Genomic DNA, 15,363 nt, shown 5'->3' with positions numbered 1-15,363 from the left:
CCACCCCCCCATACCAGCCCCCCAGTCCCGGGGAAGCAGGATAGCACCAGCAGGACCTGCTCAGGATGTTTCCTCATTGGCTGAGCACCAGAATCCCTTCACATGTACAAATCAGGGCAACGAGGAGAGTTTTGCCTTGAGGTGTTATGCTCTTATTTTTTATGTTCCTGTTGCCATTATTCCTTGTGAGGATGTTAATGATGTGAGTAATATAATAACCAGGAGCACTGGTAGAAGATCTGAGTTTTAGCATGCTGCAGTGCTTCCAGAGCTGAAGAAGAGTATCATTACACATGTACAAAGGAACTCATACACAAGAGAGTGCAAACTGAAAATAGTGGCAAAACTGCAGTTACATATCTTTTATGTAGGCTACACAGGTGGAGACACAGGAGGGGGTGGACAGGTGGGAGGCAGACCAGACGATGTGGATCCATGCGTAGAGAGGCACAAAGGAAAAAGAGTTGAAGCGGTCCAGGAGAAAGGACAGAGCGCTATTGAAGTGAGAGAAGCTGAAGACTGCATGCCAGAGCACTAAGCATAATTCAAACACTGACAGAGGAACGGATCCCGAGCTAAGATCTGCTAAGCTAAGCTCAGGTAGCTCATCATTCTGTTGATCTCGACATGATGTGACCGTGTCATGACAAGAGAACTTCTAAAAAGAAGTGATAGTGAGAGGAGGAGTGCGAAGACAAAGAAAGAGAAGGAACGCTATCAGGACATTGAAGGGCTAATAGTAAATGACAGGCATTCGCCATAAAAGCAAATTCTGTCAAGCAGAGGGACAGAGGGAGTTCTGTGGGTGCTTTTACTACACGTCAGTGCAGAAAGAAATCTAAAACTATTAGAACCTTAATCTCCACAGTACGTCAACATGAATGGATCTGACTAAAAGCGGCGTTAGTCAAGATGTACGATAATGTACAAAACCACCAATCTGATGACAAACACAGAGGCTGCAGCACAGACGTCCTCATCTCAAGATGTTCAACATGATCTCATTAAAAAATACATACATTACTCTGCTAAATTTGGCTGTTGACCAGTTAGTGCACTGCCAAAATAATAAGCCTAAAAGCCAATGCTGTTCATGCTGAGCTGATACTATCAGAACACCATATATTGAATGCTGTGAAATCAGCGTTCATGTTTGACCAGATCATGATGCTCATCATTCACTGAAGATACACTTTGGAACAATAACTGATCGGTTTAAACTAGGACGTCCCACGCACACATCCAAACCTTTTGTTTATTGCTGCAAGAAAATACTTTGGAAGTCTCTGTGACAGAGACACCTCCAAATAACAGACAAACATAAATCAGGTTTTGGTATAAGCTCAAAATGAAAATATATGGACAAAGTAAAGATCTCACCCACAGTGTTGATCAGCTTTTATCTAGATCATTGTGTAATTGTGTTATTTAAATAAATTTAAATAAATTTCTATTTAACAATGAGCCCTGATCTACATTTTTTTTACACCACTGTATTAATATACATCCACACAGAAAGACTTTCTAAGCATTATGTCTTTCTTGTCTCTGTACAAATACAGCGAGGGCACCAGAGATTTGTAATGCAACCACAAAGCCTCTCCTGATTTCCAGATTCGCCCTCTTTCTCTAAATCAAACTTTGGCGTCGGGTGCTTTTACTGGTGGGAAATCTTAGACACACAGGAAATAACACGTCTGTGTTTCAATCTGAAACCCTGAGAATGAAATACAGAACATCCTCAACTTCGGCAAGGAGAAGCAATGACAGCTGAACTTTTCATTCAGTGAGAGACAAAAATACATTCAGGTCTGAGGGCACAAATTAGCACTGATAACATGCTAATTGCAGCTTTAACCTATAGGATGTGCTGCAATGAATTCGACCGCGCTATAACTAAAAGCCACGACACAATATTAGTGAAACAAGGGTTCGTGGCTTGTGTAATTAAATCAAACAGTATTTGCAGATGGCCCAGCACAGTGGATTACACTGTAGATCTGAACATCAAATCAATATTGATCAATCCATCACAAGGTGTGTGTGAAGAAAGATGGAGAAGCACTCCCACTGCTTCAACAGTAATAAACTGTACTTAAAGCTACTCATCAAATCTGTGTGTGTGTACTGTATGCGCCCATGTGTACATGTGTTGGCGTAAGTGCCTGGCACAAGTGCGTGCGTGCGTGTGTGCATGTATGTGTGTGTGTGTGTGTGTGTGTGTGTGTGTGGACATGACTCACCACGTAAGAGAGACAAACAGCCTATGGGCACATGAGGTGTGTGCACACACTTGCTGATCACAGATAGTGAGTGGTAGCTACATGAGCACTGCATTGAGGTGATGGAGAGGGATGAGCGGAGAGACAGAGGGAAAGAAAGAGGTGGAGGAAGATGATAAAAGGAGGAGCAGCAATCTTTCACGTCACACTTATTTATCTCCTCAAGCACTTTGTCTCTGCCCCCCCCCCCCCACACACACACACACACACACACACACACCTTCATGTTGCAATGAGGAGAAAGATATGTGTATGTGTGTGTGTGTGTGTGTTCTGGGCTGAACATCCATGTTAATGCTCTGGATATATGATTCAGAGGCACACTGTAATAATGGTGTGAAGCCTAATGCGCTGAATTCCCTACAGTAAAGCTTCCATGTGTGACACCTGCAGCCCAATGACCTTCAAGGCCCAATAGAGTCTCCCTCACTCTCTAGACTCTGAGATTAGATTTGGAAAGATCATCAACATAAATTTGAAAGAGCGGGAGTCAGAGATGGGGAGAGAGAGAGGGGAGCGAGTGAGAAAGAGCCTTTGTGAGTGAGAGAGAGAGAGAGAGAGAGAGAGAGAGAGAGAGAGACACTGTGAAAGGAAGTTGATGATGGAAAGTGTTGATTGTGTTTCGATGGATGAATGAAGAAGAGCGAGTGAAGGAATGGAGGGAAAGGAGATGAGCAGGGGAGAGGGGAAGACAATGCCGTGAATCTCACCAATCAAGGGAGAGAGAGAGCAGGGGCAGAGAGTGAGAGAGCAATAAAGAGAGATGGCGAGGAGGAAAAAGGAGGAGGTGTTGGGAGCACATGAATGTAAGTGATATAACCAAGGAGAAATTGTCGGGGCTGATATTAGCCCTACAGGCGTTTTTGCATGCACGGCGGTGTGCTGCGCTCTTCCTTAACGGGACCCTAGTGGCGCTGTGTTTACTGCGGCACCATCCAGAAGAGCTTTATCATTACAGTATTACCACAGCCCTGCCTGGCTCTCTGTCACCATGACAACCACTGCGTTAGCCTCTGCTTTCAGGCACCAAGGACAGGACTAAGCCAAATACTGCTCCTACAGCTGGCGTAAAGGGCTGAATGTAGAGGAGCAAGAGCCAAACTGTGATCGCTCGGTCCGGCCGCCCGACCGTTCAGTGAAAGATTAACATTTGTCGGGTCAAGGGAATGTGACCTTGACAGAGATATAAAGACAAATAAAGGATTTTGCCTCTTATTGACAGGGCTTTTTGTTCCGTGATGGCGATGTTTGATCAGCATTAGTATGACGAACAGCTCCCGGTAAGACAGGAGGAGTACGTGGAGCCTTTCCCAGAGGGCAAAGCAAAGAGGCGACCACCGCTGCAGAGTCAGCGATGATAAGAAGACATTGAATGATGATTTGAAATCTGCACATGAATGAAGGCATGAAAAATGAACATTTAAAGATGGGAAGTGTACAGAACGTTCTCCTGAAGGGCAACCCGAGCAATGGGTTAGACCGGGATCGGGTGATTAATCTATTATCTTAGGGTGAATGACTGTGCCCATCACTCAGAGACTTCCCAAGAAGCCACTTAGTGTGCAGTGGGAGTATAACCTTGGGTGGCTTACAGGAATAGCCCTCACTTGATCATCATCATCATCATCATCATCATCATCACTGTTATATTCTGTGAGGAATAATGTTGAAGTTGAGGGTTTTGCTACTTTAGGCTGAGATTAGTAGAAAACCAAAAAAAACCCTAAACCTAACAGTCAAACATTGTTGAACAAGACAAAGAGAACAACTAAAATGTCAAAAGAGAGAGAGAGAGAGAGAGAGTTCCCTTTAGGGACATGGCGTGTGAAATGGACAAGCAGTAAAGCTGAGTGGAAAGACTGAGCGAGGGATGAACAGAGAGGGAGAGAGAACAGTACAGAAAAGTCTTTCTCTTGTCTTCACTTCAGTGGCTCTCAGCTGTTTGTGACCCTCAACCTCAAAGCTTCCTCGTGTGAGTTTGATGTACGCCATGAGATGTGTCCACGAATGTTAACCACAGTTACAGCGTTCAGACCGCCATTCAAGCGTAAAGGCTACTAAATATAGTTAATACCACATGGAAAAAACAACTGATTGAGCTCTGGGGTGCAATTAACATTCACATGTCAAAATATTGGTGGTTCTGGAGGTTCCTGGAGTAAAAGATACTGACCCCGACCTAATCCTAACTGCAACATCCACGATTCGAGCACAGCCGCGGATCCTCGTTGCGTGTCATCCGTCCTTTCTTTGCCTTTGTTTCCTGCCACATTTCTACTCTTGATATCAAATTACAGGAATACATTTCACAATTTCGGAAGCACTTTTTTTCTTGCTGGGAGTTAAATTGATTGTTGACATTGACACCACTCTCGTGTCTGTACAGTAAATACTAAACTACTGCCAGCAGCGCTTATGTTCGCTGAGACTCCCAGCCAAGAAATGGTCCAAGGCGTGCACGTAACCCCTTGTAGATCAAGCAGTTTGACATTTTTGTTCATATGAAACAAACACATAATGTGTTAATTAACAAGTGCTGGTTGATAAATTGTGTTACCTTTGAACGGAGCCAGGCTAACTTTTCCCCCAATTTGCAGTCTTTGATGGAAGCTAAGCTAACGGTCACCAGGTGTTTCGGCATGAGAGTTGTATTAATCTTCTCATATAACTCTTGGCAAAAAATGCAGTTGTCATCAAATTTTTACTTTTTAAACAATTAATTGATAATCAAAATAAAAAATACTTTTGTCAATAGACAATCTTTCAATCAGCTGATCATTTCAGTCTTGCAACCTATCTAGTCAACCTCCTCTTTGCACTGCAAAAACAAGACAGAGGTTTTAAGAGTCGGCCCTACCACTGCAGAACGGTCTAGATTTCAAGGTGCGCTGAACAAGTGGCACCGAAGCTCATTTCAAAGAGGAGCTCCATGACAGCTGATAATGACAGACTGACGATCGGCAGAAAACAATATCAGAGGAGATATAGAATTCTTGTGACCCTTTATTCCCCACAAGCCCTCTTTCGGTCTCAGAGGAAATGCAGCCGTGTCTCACCTCGAGGGAAATGCAATTGAAACAGGTGGAGGACGCTGGTGTCCGAACCAGTGCGGGAGGTTTAAAGCGGAAGATTGTGGTTGCCCAGCACCCGACGTGGGACACTGCGGGATAATGAAGGGCAGGAGAGGTGAGGCGTAGAAAAAGGGTGGGACTGGTAGAAGTAGACGTGGGGACGAGCAGAAGAGAGGAGGGACATAATGGGATGGTTGCATATGTTGCAGGATTGCATATGTGCAAAAACACGTGGACACATGGGATGCGAGTCTCATACGTATGCATGAGGCTTATCAAACACCTGAATGCAGGAGGAGATGAAGGAGGAGGAGGAGCGATGGAGGTTGGAGGGAGGCTGCACTGAACTTAGAGAGATATAATTAGCTTCTGCTCTGGGTAATCCTTGCATATACTTTATTTTCTGAGTGTTAGAAACACTGACTCTCTGAGGTCAGCGCTCTTGGAAGTGATCCTGGTAAAAATTTCAATCACAACACAGACTTCTGTTCCAGAGATTCCCTGAATGACTCAACTCCTTGACACGCTACAGTTGAATCGGTATGCTGTCCTACACACACACACACAAACACACACACACACACACACACACACACACGTCACTTTGTCGTATTTGCTCTGCAGCTTTCAGGTCCCCTCCATTTCGCTCCCACTGCAGTCCTGTCAAATATATTTGAAGACAAACAAACTGTGTGTGGAGGTGAGTGAACAGTACATGTGTCCGTTCCCTCTCATCTGCTTTGTATTCGCTCCAGATTACTGCAGCATACTATATGCGTTTGTCCTTGCGACACGGCCCCCCTCTTTCTGAGCCGATCCTCCCTTTTGCCTCCCTTCCTCACCCCGTCCGTCCTCTCCTGTCCTACTTGTATTGTCCGAGACACATGAAGCAAGTCCCTGTTCTTTTAGCTGTGACGACCGCCTGCCTTCAAGTCCTCCTCCTCCTCCTCTTTCTCCAAACCCCTTCTGTCCTTTCTCATTCCATCATAAAAGAGAAAACATGCACAAAAGGACTTTTTGGTAACTACACAATCAAACTGTAAACCTTTCAACGTCAAGTCAAATTTTGAGAAAATGTCCTGATCTCAACAAACCTCCACAGGACATTCTGACACATTTTCATCCCAATCCACTCCCGCATCAAACTGTTACACACTCCTCTTGATCACGTTTCCATTTATAGTGGTCATACGATGGTACACGCACTCTGCCTCCACTCCACTGCCACTTGGACACAAGGCACAGTCACAAGGAAGCAGATGGTCACACAGGAATTGTCCCAGAGACGCCCCCCAATGTCATTTTCCAAGGGAACGAGCAGGGATCCAGTTTGACTGTTTCAGTGCCACATGTAACGATGCGTGGCCGACCATGCAGAGACACTGACCAAACTGTTAAACACGTGTTCACAACAGCGTGGTCGCAATCACGAGGTGAGACTTGACTTCTGTGTGTGATTTGCTCGGTGTAGTACGAATCAGCAACATACTTCATAATCAATCATTCTACAGAAAGTAGCTGGTTTCTGTGAATATTCTCTGATTTCTTTGTCTTCTCTGATGGTAAAATGAATCTCTTTGCCGGTTTTTACGTTTCAGATTATTAATTGTGAGGATTTGCTGCTTTTCTTTGTGTTTTTTGATGATATACTGCATATTTTTCATTTAATGACTTCGTCGTGGGGTTGTGGTGGCCATTTTTCACTATTCTTTACATTTACATATAAACCAAACTATTAATTGGTAAATCACATAAATAATCTGCAGATTTATTGATAATATAACAAATAATCACTAGTAAAGATGAGATTAGAAATTACAAAATGCTCAGCCACTATTATTGTAAAACATGATCTAATTGTATCACTGTAACATCATTAGTGCTGAAACATAGTCAAACAGTTGATTTGCAGACAATAAATATGGATAATTTAAGTTATTTATTAAGCAAAACTATCTCTTCACTTGCAGGTTTTAACATCTCAAATGTGAGATTTGCTATTATTCTCTGTTTGGTTTTATTTCAAATGGAATATTCTTGTAGTTGTTGAATGTTGGATAAAATGAGTAATTTGATGGTGTCGCCTTTGGCTTTGGGAAAAAACATTATTCACTATTTCCTTACATTTACTAAACAATAAACTGATTGATTAAATAAAAAACAAATACAGAATACTAAATAATGAAAATATTTTTCAGCCTTAGAAATTATTACAAAATATCTACAATTTAAATGGCCAGCTAATTAACATTGAGTTTGTTGGTGTATGCCTTTGTTAAACGCGTGTGTTTGGGACAGTCGCATGTGTGAGAGTGATCTGGAGGGTTACATGTGGAGGCGTGTCAAACCAAGTGATTTATCTGCGTGCTGTGAGTGTGAACGCTCAGCTGAATGGTTTATGGGCGGCTACACTTACAGAGTATGGGCCAATGTACAAAGGTGAGTGTACTGAGAGTGATTTATGTTCAGCCAGGTGTTTGAGGGGGTCAAATGTAAGACGCATGTTGTAATGGAGGTGGGTAAATGTGTTTCTGTAGCATGTTAAGTGTTTCTTTGGTTACAGTATGTGCCGGATTTTGCTCATGAATAATTGACTGTCTTGATGCAGAGGAAAGGAGTTTTGATTGAACACACGATTAAAATAGTTTTTAACTATTCCTCTGTATGTGCACACTGTGTCCCTGTTTGTTTACATATACATGTGCTAAAGCGTGTGGTGGTTTGTGTTACTATAGTACACAATACGCTGTTCTCTCATGTGTTTTGACAAGATTTGCCCCATTTAGAGAATTCAGACTCCCACCACTGTAATCGGCTCTGGCACCGTGTGAGCTCTCCACCATGCCAGTTTCCTAAATCATTTCAATTCCACGGCGTAAGAGCAAAATGTCCAGGGTTTACCACAAGGTCCAACTAATTGACTGTCTGCGTAGTGGTGAGGGGCGCTGATTCAGCACTTAACCAGCATGGCTAAATGGACCGAAGCAGAGGAAGAGGAGGAGGAAGATGGCTGAGAAAGAGATAGCGAAGAGGAATTAAAAAAGTAGCTGGAGTGATGGGGAAATAATTCTTGCAGCATTATCACACTTCAAGTTAAATACTCGAAATGTGATGTGACACCTAAAGGAATAGTTCAATATTTTTGGGAAATACACTTATTTGCCTTGTTGTTGAGAGATGCTAAGTATATACAGCCAGCATCTGGTTAGCCTAGCTTAGCATAAAGACTGGAAAATGAGGGAAACAGCTAGCCTGGCTCTGTCCGGTGGAAACAAATCCATAAAACAAAACAAAAAAAGTGAATAAGCATATTTCCCATAATGTCTCCCTTCAACAGTAATACCTATAATTACAGGTGATGGATAAATCAGGACACAGGGACAGCTTCACCAGTTCAGCTGCAAAGATAGCAAAAAATGAATCCAGATGCTACATCCACATCTGGACCAATTCTGGTGCACGTACAAAAAACCATCCAAGGCTGGAGTATAACAGCTGGAATCTGCCCAGGTGTGAAAGTGTATGCGCCTGACTCGAGCTGAGGACCCAGGCATATGTTGGGCCAGAAGTTTTATTTTGCTATCTAAACACTAGTTTTGTCCAGATATTCAAAATATAAAACATCTGTCAACTGATGAAACAATTAGACAGCTAATTATAAAAAAAAATGTAATATATTGTTGTATACTACTAAAAAGTCCAAATCAAACACCGAGGCTTTTTTCTGTTGTCACCATTTCAAAAGTGCTTCCTGCTTATTCAACACAAAGATCATGTCTCTGTCCTTGTTATGAGACATCAACCATCTATCCTGTAAAGTACCGCCAACAGGCAGCGCTCAAGTTACAAGGCAGCAAACGGAGGGACAGTGACTTCCGAGGATGCAAACACAACATGAGAAGGCCTGCGGTACAAAACCTTGTCAGGGAAAATTGAAACAGAACGCGATACATTTACCATTCGAGGGGACAGGAAAGGCGGGTTGACTAATTATCACGCCCCTGCCAGCAGCTACCGCTTGAGGAAAACAGTTTACCTTAATAAACTTAGTGAGCACCCTAACAATATCTCCCTCCATCCCTTCTTTTCTCTGTCAAGACAGGTTTGGTGCTTTAGCTATTTTAAGACTTGTGTTTTCTAAATATTGCTTATGTGCTGAATGGTCATACAAGTGCGCAGTCTCATCCCCTCACCAGTGATGGAGGAATAGATTTGCCACCAGAGAATGAAATTAAGGCCTGCTTCCCCTCTCTTTGCTATTTTCAGATACAGCCCACTGGGAGAGGAACAAGAGTGGAAGTGGGAAATAGGCCTTTCAGCGGGTTCTGGGTTTGAATGGAAACAGCTTGGAAGCACAAATACAAAACCCCATTGCTGAAAGTATTAAAATTTAATTCTACACACTTAAGACCTTTCAGTTCACCATTAACAAGAAATCTTCAAGGCCTGGGATTGGCTGGCACCTGCACAAACAATTATCCGTCTCCTTCCCCACAATTCCCGTTGAGCTCCGGCCAGAGTTGGGAGGAACTGTATGTGGAACTACGTGGCAAACAAAACTGGTGCAAAATAATCTCAATAGACTGGTCAAAATTAGAAGTGACCTAGTATGTAGTATGTCTGATATGGTTAAAATCAAACGAGGACATCAGGCTTTATTGAAAATGAAATGGAAAACCTTCCTGACAGCTGTTTTAAGTTGCTAGTTGGATAATTAAACCCAACCCCACCTTTTTATCTTTCCGATCCCACACAGGACTCGTCGGTCGGTCACAAGGTCTTCTGCCCTAAAAGTGTAATGCAATGTCCTCGACAAAAAATGGTAATGTCACCTAAGCCCTTCCCCAGGTGATCTTCTCCTCCACCCAACACCATATCTATATATACATATATAAACTAACACCTATCAATACATCGTTTTTTTTCTATTTTCTGTTCAGCCCAGTGATTTTCTACCCAGAGACGACCTGTTCTGAGGCTGTCTGGCGCAGTGGCAGCTCACATTTGTGTTTATGACAGCATTGTGCGCTCCAGCACTGAACAATGTGGAAAAGAACAGCAAACAATGAACCACAAGACATGACCTTCAGGGAGAGGAGGGGTGGGTGGGGCGGTGGGGGGGGTTGGTTCTGGACAAAGTGCTGCTCCCCCGAAACGAATCAAATACAGGCACAAAAAAAAAAAAAAAGTCTGATTTGGAAGGGGGCAAAGGGGCATCTTTTACATGCTGAGCTACAAAATGGTGCTTTGTCAGGAGATTGCTGACAAAGACAACTGTGCCCTTCTGGTATGAAAGAGGAAGTGACCAAAACACAGCGGAAAACCTGTGGGACTACATTACAGGACAACAAGAGGACGGGCATCAGTACAATTAATACTGATGAGATCATATTTTAAACTTTTTTTTTTTTTTTTAAGAAAAATGTAATTCAAATTTACGCATGAATTTACTCTATATTATTGTACACTGTGTCAAATTCATTCAGTTTAGTTTTGATGCCCCAAACTGACTCACTCAAGTCAGTTTTCTTTTTATATGTGATTTCTACACATAGCGCACCGCACAACACTGTAACAGCTACTTCTCTTCCCATTTCTATAATTATACTGTTTCAGTTTTCAAAAAAAAAATCCCTCTCTTAAGGTATAACCATCAAACATTATCATCTTAGTCTGACAACATATATTCAACCTGCCGAGTGTCAAGTGATTACATCAAATTAGATTACCTCCGGTTCAATAAAAAAAACACCGAAACAGTTAATCGATACTGGTGCATCCTTAGTTATTCAATTAGGATCATTGTCAGAGTTTAAAACGGTGAGTTAGAAAAAAAAAAAAAACTAACACGCAGAGGATAAAATGGGAGACAATCTGAATCTTTCAAGCATGATATAATGGTCCCATGTCGTCTTAGCTGCGCTGCAAGATCTATGTCAACCAGGCACAGATCAATAAAGAAATCAGTTGAAAATAGTATTGTATAACACCTCATCAAACAGAAACATATACATCCATAAATTTTGCCAGTGGGTTAACAGTCATGTTACCATTCAGCGGAGAAGAATAAGCCAGAGTCTTCGTCAGTATTCTCAGATATTAAGAGGTGATAGAGAAACAGAGAATGGCTTTAAAAACAGACAAAAAGAGAAGATAATCAATAAAATATCAATCAATAGGCAGGCAGGAGGGCCGGGGTAGGAAGATTGGATGGCTCAAGCCGTCACAGATAATCGAAGATGCTAAGACAAGGGTCCCCACCCCCATCATGCAACATCTTTCTCCTCTCTGTGGTTGTCACCTCCTCCCTGTTTATCTCAATACCCCTCTTCCTCCTCCTCGCCTTCCTCTTTCTCCCTCCCTGTCCTTCTCAGGCTCCCCCTTTGCTCCCTTTTCCCTCCGTTTTTCTCCCCACTATCTCACCCCTTCTCCATTTCCCTCGCTCTGCCTATCCCTCTCACGCCCCCCCACCACCCCTCTCTCCTCCACCTCTTTTCTCTTCCTCCAGAGCCCCCCTTCTCCTCCTCCTCTCTCCCGTGTCTACTGCAGCAGAAAAGCCAGCACAGACACCAGCATGTGTGCGTTTGTATATGTGTGTGTGCCACTACGGTAGATCCACGAGCGAGCCTCACACGATCATGAGCGAAGAAGGCAGTGAATTAAAAAAAAATAAAAACTAAACAAAAAGAAGACCCTGCCTGCATGTCGAACGCTGTGATCAAAACATTGATTGCTGATGCGTTACATCACAGCCATGGAAACAAAATCCCCTTAAATCATTAGAGTAACATCTCTCCTCCTGTCTCCCTTTATTTCCTCTCGTCTCCCTCTTCTTCCCTCTGTCTCTCTCTCATCTGTCTCATTGTATTTCCACATCAGCTCTCATTTTTTCCTGTCCTAGCCTCTCTTCATCTCTCTTGTCTTCTCTCTTCACATATAATTTGCATCTCTCAGGACCGAAAAACCAAAAGGTTTTGCCACGTTGGACAGGACACTTTTAGAAAGAGCGAGGGTGGGGGGGGGGAAATACGATTGATCTGGGTCACATCGCTGTTTGACGTATAGCGCTGGTATATTAGACCAACAGAGAGAATCGGAGCTGCTTTCACCCACAAATACAGCCAGTGGTGAGCAGCCGCTGAAATGAATCCCACCTACTACCTGCTCTGTACTCTGCATAACCCCAACATGGCGTCACAAACACCACTATCTGCAACCATTACACTCAATGAACGTTAGTTTTTGTTTCATTTATGAGATCTCAGCCAGTGTAACCAGTGGATGTGGTGTTAAACTGTACATTACATAATATACATCATTCTAGCAGCTAGGCAGCAGGTACAGTAGCTTGCATCCAAGGTATGGCAGTGCTGCAAATGCTGCCCCCTCTTGCTCTAAGATAATTGAGAATTCAGCAACCAAATCCACTTCTGTTTACATACACATGTGAAGCACCTTTTTTTTTTTCTTTTGGCCTCATGCTTGTCATAGTGCGCCATTTCAAAATCCAAGCACCAAAGCTCTCTCCCTCTCATGCAACATTTCAACATCCTACAAAGAACTACTTTACAACGAGCTGTTTTGTTGAGTAGGGGCAGCGAGGGGTGGGATAGTGAGAAATCAATCCAATTGGGATGAGAGTGACAGTTCGTGAAGCACTTCCTGCCTGATCCCGGGTCCAGAGAGACAGATCAGGTTGCCTAAACCAGACTATCTGTCCGTCACAGCCAGACACTTTCCTCTTCCTTTGGAGGGAACTGAATCTAGGCGTGTAGACCTACACCTGGTGCCAGAGGAGTTGTGTGTCTGTGTGCATTTGTGTGTGTGTGTTTGGGAACACAGGGTAAGAGTCTGTGTGTGCAGCTATTGTCTTCATCTGTGATAGTAAATAGAGTGTGTATTGCTGAGTGTGCAGTGATTTATGCTTTTTTTTTTCACAGACATTCAGCTATTTTCAGTGTGATGGCATGAACTGGCCACTGCAGGTGTCTGCTGACTGTCTGGTTTTGCATGTGCACCTACAGTATGCATGCATTCACAGTACCTCTGGGTCCTCACACACCCTCAGAGCAGAAAAAATATTATTAAGAGAAAACACAGACAGGGTGCAAGACAAGAATGATCAAACTATATCAGTGGATATACCAAACAGCACAAATCAAAGGGTCGTGATCAAGCAGCTGGATTTGTCTGTAACTGGAGGGTCTGAGAAAAAAGAACCACAAGCCCACTGTAACTGTTTTCATGTGCCAGGGATCAAAAACACAGCCAGGGGTACTTGTTACTCTTACACCTGTATGATCAAATGTCATCAAACATTGGCTTGTAAGAGATAAATCATTAACTATTTACGTGAAAACAATAGAGGACATCCCAACATAGGAGCAAGTTATGCGTAACAGCAATAAAGCCCTTGCGTAAAAGGCATGTAGCGTTCAACTGGGACAAGGGGGACTGGCAAAAAAACGAGCCAGCAGAGTGAAGCACTACCAAGGGCAAATGTGGGAAAAGACATGCACTTCAAATGTGACGGTTAGGCGTCGTATGAGCCACCTCAATGCGGTGCTACAATAAATAAGGCTAACATGAAATACGGCGCATTGATGTGCATCGTAAACGGACAAATATGATCTAATGAAGGCGTTTGGATGCAAGAGGCGCAGCGGCTGCTGCGTTTGGAGGCAGATATGTATTAAACCTGCTCAAGTAGCAGAATACGGCGATAGGAATTATGACAGCAATAAAACGGCATTCAGTGTGAATCCAGCGCGTCTGAAACATGTAATACATCAAGTCAAAGACATGGAGGTGAACAACCGCGGTTGTTACATCAACTGGTACCTGCCATACCATTTTCCATTTTCCCTATGCTATCAGCATTAATTATTCAATATCAGTAGGTCTATATCCTGCCATTTAATACAAGCTGTACTGACAGGGATCACACACATACCAACAGTGAGAGTCCTGCAGTTCATTATGAGGGACTGGTTTCTCTGCAGTTGTAATGTTAACAGAACATTTAAAAAACAAAGTTTTTAAAAGTTATCATGAGTCAAGCAGTGGTCTGAGACATAATGAGGTGGAATATGCAACAGTACAGAAACAACTTGGTCCCTCCAGGAGAGACATGGGTAACTCACCCGGGCATACTTGGAGGAATAGGGGTCTTCAAACAGTGCCCATATTCTGGGCTGCCAGGTTTTCCACCAGCCCGATTTCCTTGCGTCCTCCTGCATGCACAGTCTTTTCAAGTCCCCATCCGCACCGCCCAGCGCTGGGTCGTCGTCCGGCGCGTCCGGTTCTGGAGTCTCGAAGCTGTCCAGCGCCTCCTCCGCATCCCGGTGCTGCCGGTAATTCATCCAGCAACACGCCTCCACGTCAGTCTCATCGATACCCCAAAAGGCCAGCTCCTCTTCGAACAGGGGACCGCACACATCATTGGGACAGTGCAACTTCCCAGTGCGGTAATAGTTGAGGATGAAGGAAAACACTGACGGGTGGCGGTCGAAGAAGAACTCGTCTAATTTGGGGTCGTAGTCGAAGTTGCTGAACGCGTCCGGTTCGGTGAGCCACGACAAGCGGGTACCGGGCAACGTTTTTAGGGTGCTCCGGTAGGTCTCATGCCGCACCCCCCCGCAGTTTATCACGATTTTCTCGCTTTCCGACGGACAAGTCATGTCTGCACTGTAACATGCTTTGTTGGACGACTTGTTCCCACCCTTGCGCCCTTTGAAAGAGGATACACACACCGAACTGAGCATAGAGGACCGGGGGGGGAGGGAGAGGATGAGAGAGACCGAAGGGAGGAGGAGGGAGGAGTCTGAGGAGTCTGCGGGGAGAGAAAAAGGGCAGAAATTTTAGCAGAAGGGAGAAATAGATGTGGATTATCAACATTGCAATACAAATGAAGAACCACAGGCTTATAGCAGGTGTATGTGCAATCATTCACTTGATAATCAGATGAGGGAATGGGCGCCAAAAATGACCTTGTGCAGGTGCAGTGAGTG

General features: G+C 43.7%; 1 protein-coding gene across 1 annotated transcript in view; it reads right to left on the bottom strand.

The window, feature by feature from the left end:
* Nucleotides 1-15,363, bottom strand: part of LOC111658665 (voltage-gated potassium channel KCNC1-like) — a 51,465-nt gene that overhangs the window by 27,617 nt on the left and 8,485 nt on the right. The window contains exon 2 of the mRNA XM_023411246.2: nt 14,497-15,185. Within this exon, the coding sequence (XP_023267014.1) occupies nt 14,497-15,117 (621 nt within the window). The 5' untranslated portion in view covers nt 15,118-15,185. The remainder of the gene's footprint in view (nt 1-14,496; nt 15,186-15,363) is intronic.

The sequence above is a fragment of the Seriola lalandi genome, unplaced genomic scaffold, assembly GCF_002814215.2.
Source record: "Seriola lalandi dorsalis isolate HSWRI2012SDOR001 ecotype SW California unplaced genomic scaffold, Sedor1 jcf7180002054464, whole genome shotgun sequence".
In the NCBI taxonomy this organism is placed as follows: domain Eukaryota; kingdom Metazoa; phylum Chordata; class Actinopteri; order Carangiformes; family Carangidae; genus Seriola; species Seriola lalandi.
The sequence above is the reverse complement of the archived record's forward strand: the minus strand, read 5'-3'. Positions and strand labels throughout refer to the sequence as shown.